The 410-nt window shown below is 46.6% G+C and overlaps 1 protein-coding gene across 1 annotated transcript in view; it reads right to left on the bottom strand.

Moving 5' to 3' along the window:
* Positions 1–294: 294 nt before the first annotated feature.
* Positions 295–410, bottom strand: part of PHALS_02504 (hybrid signal transduction histidine) — a gene marked incomplete at both ends in the record, with an annotated part of 3,328 nt that continues 3,212 nt past the window's right edge. Inside the window, one exon of the mRNA XM_024720434.1 lies at positions 295–378. Coding sequence (XP_024572773.1) covers positions 295–378 — 84 coding nt within the window. The remainder of the gene's footprint in view (positions 379–410) is intronic.

The raw sequence follows: 410 nt of genomic DNA, 5'->3' as shown, positions 1-410 counted from the left end.
TCCTGGGCTGCTTGTTTCGTGTCTGCTTGCCTTCGTGGAAAGCTACACAGACTTTCCGTGTATCATTCGTTATATCTAAGCCTGAATCTGGATTCTTGGCGATTCTTTCGATCGTGTCGTAGGCCAGATGTCCCAAACGCCGGTGCAAGTTAATCAGGGTGTCCCTCACAGGCTCTATACTGTCTTCCTTTGCATTCGATGTGAGTACTGAGAGCGCTGTCTCGGTTGGCTCTGCCTCATCGCATGTATTTCTTTTGACTCTACACTCCACTGTGAACACTTTGTGCCTTTTAGTCACGTCTGTTCCATCTCGTCCACTGCCGGTGTCGTGTAAAGTTCTATGTCCATCTTTGTACTGTAATACATATCCTTTCTCTTCTAATAGACCATAAGATAGCAGGTCCTCTGAT

The sequence above is a fragment of the Plasmopara halstedii genome (assembly GCF_900000015.1).
Source record: "Plasmopara halstedii genome assembly, contig: Scaffold_202, whole genome shotgun sequence".
Lineage (NCBI taxonomy): Eukaryota > Oomycota > Peronosporomycetes > Peronosporales > Peronosporaceae > Plasmopara > Plasmopara halstedii.
The sequence above is the reverse complement of the archived record's forward strand: the minus strand, read 5'-3'. Positions and strand labels throughout refer to the sequence as shown.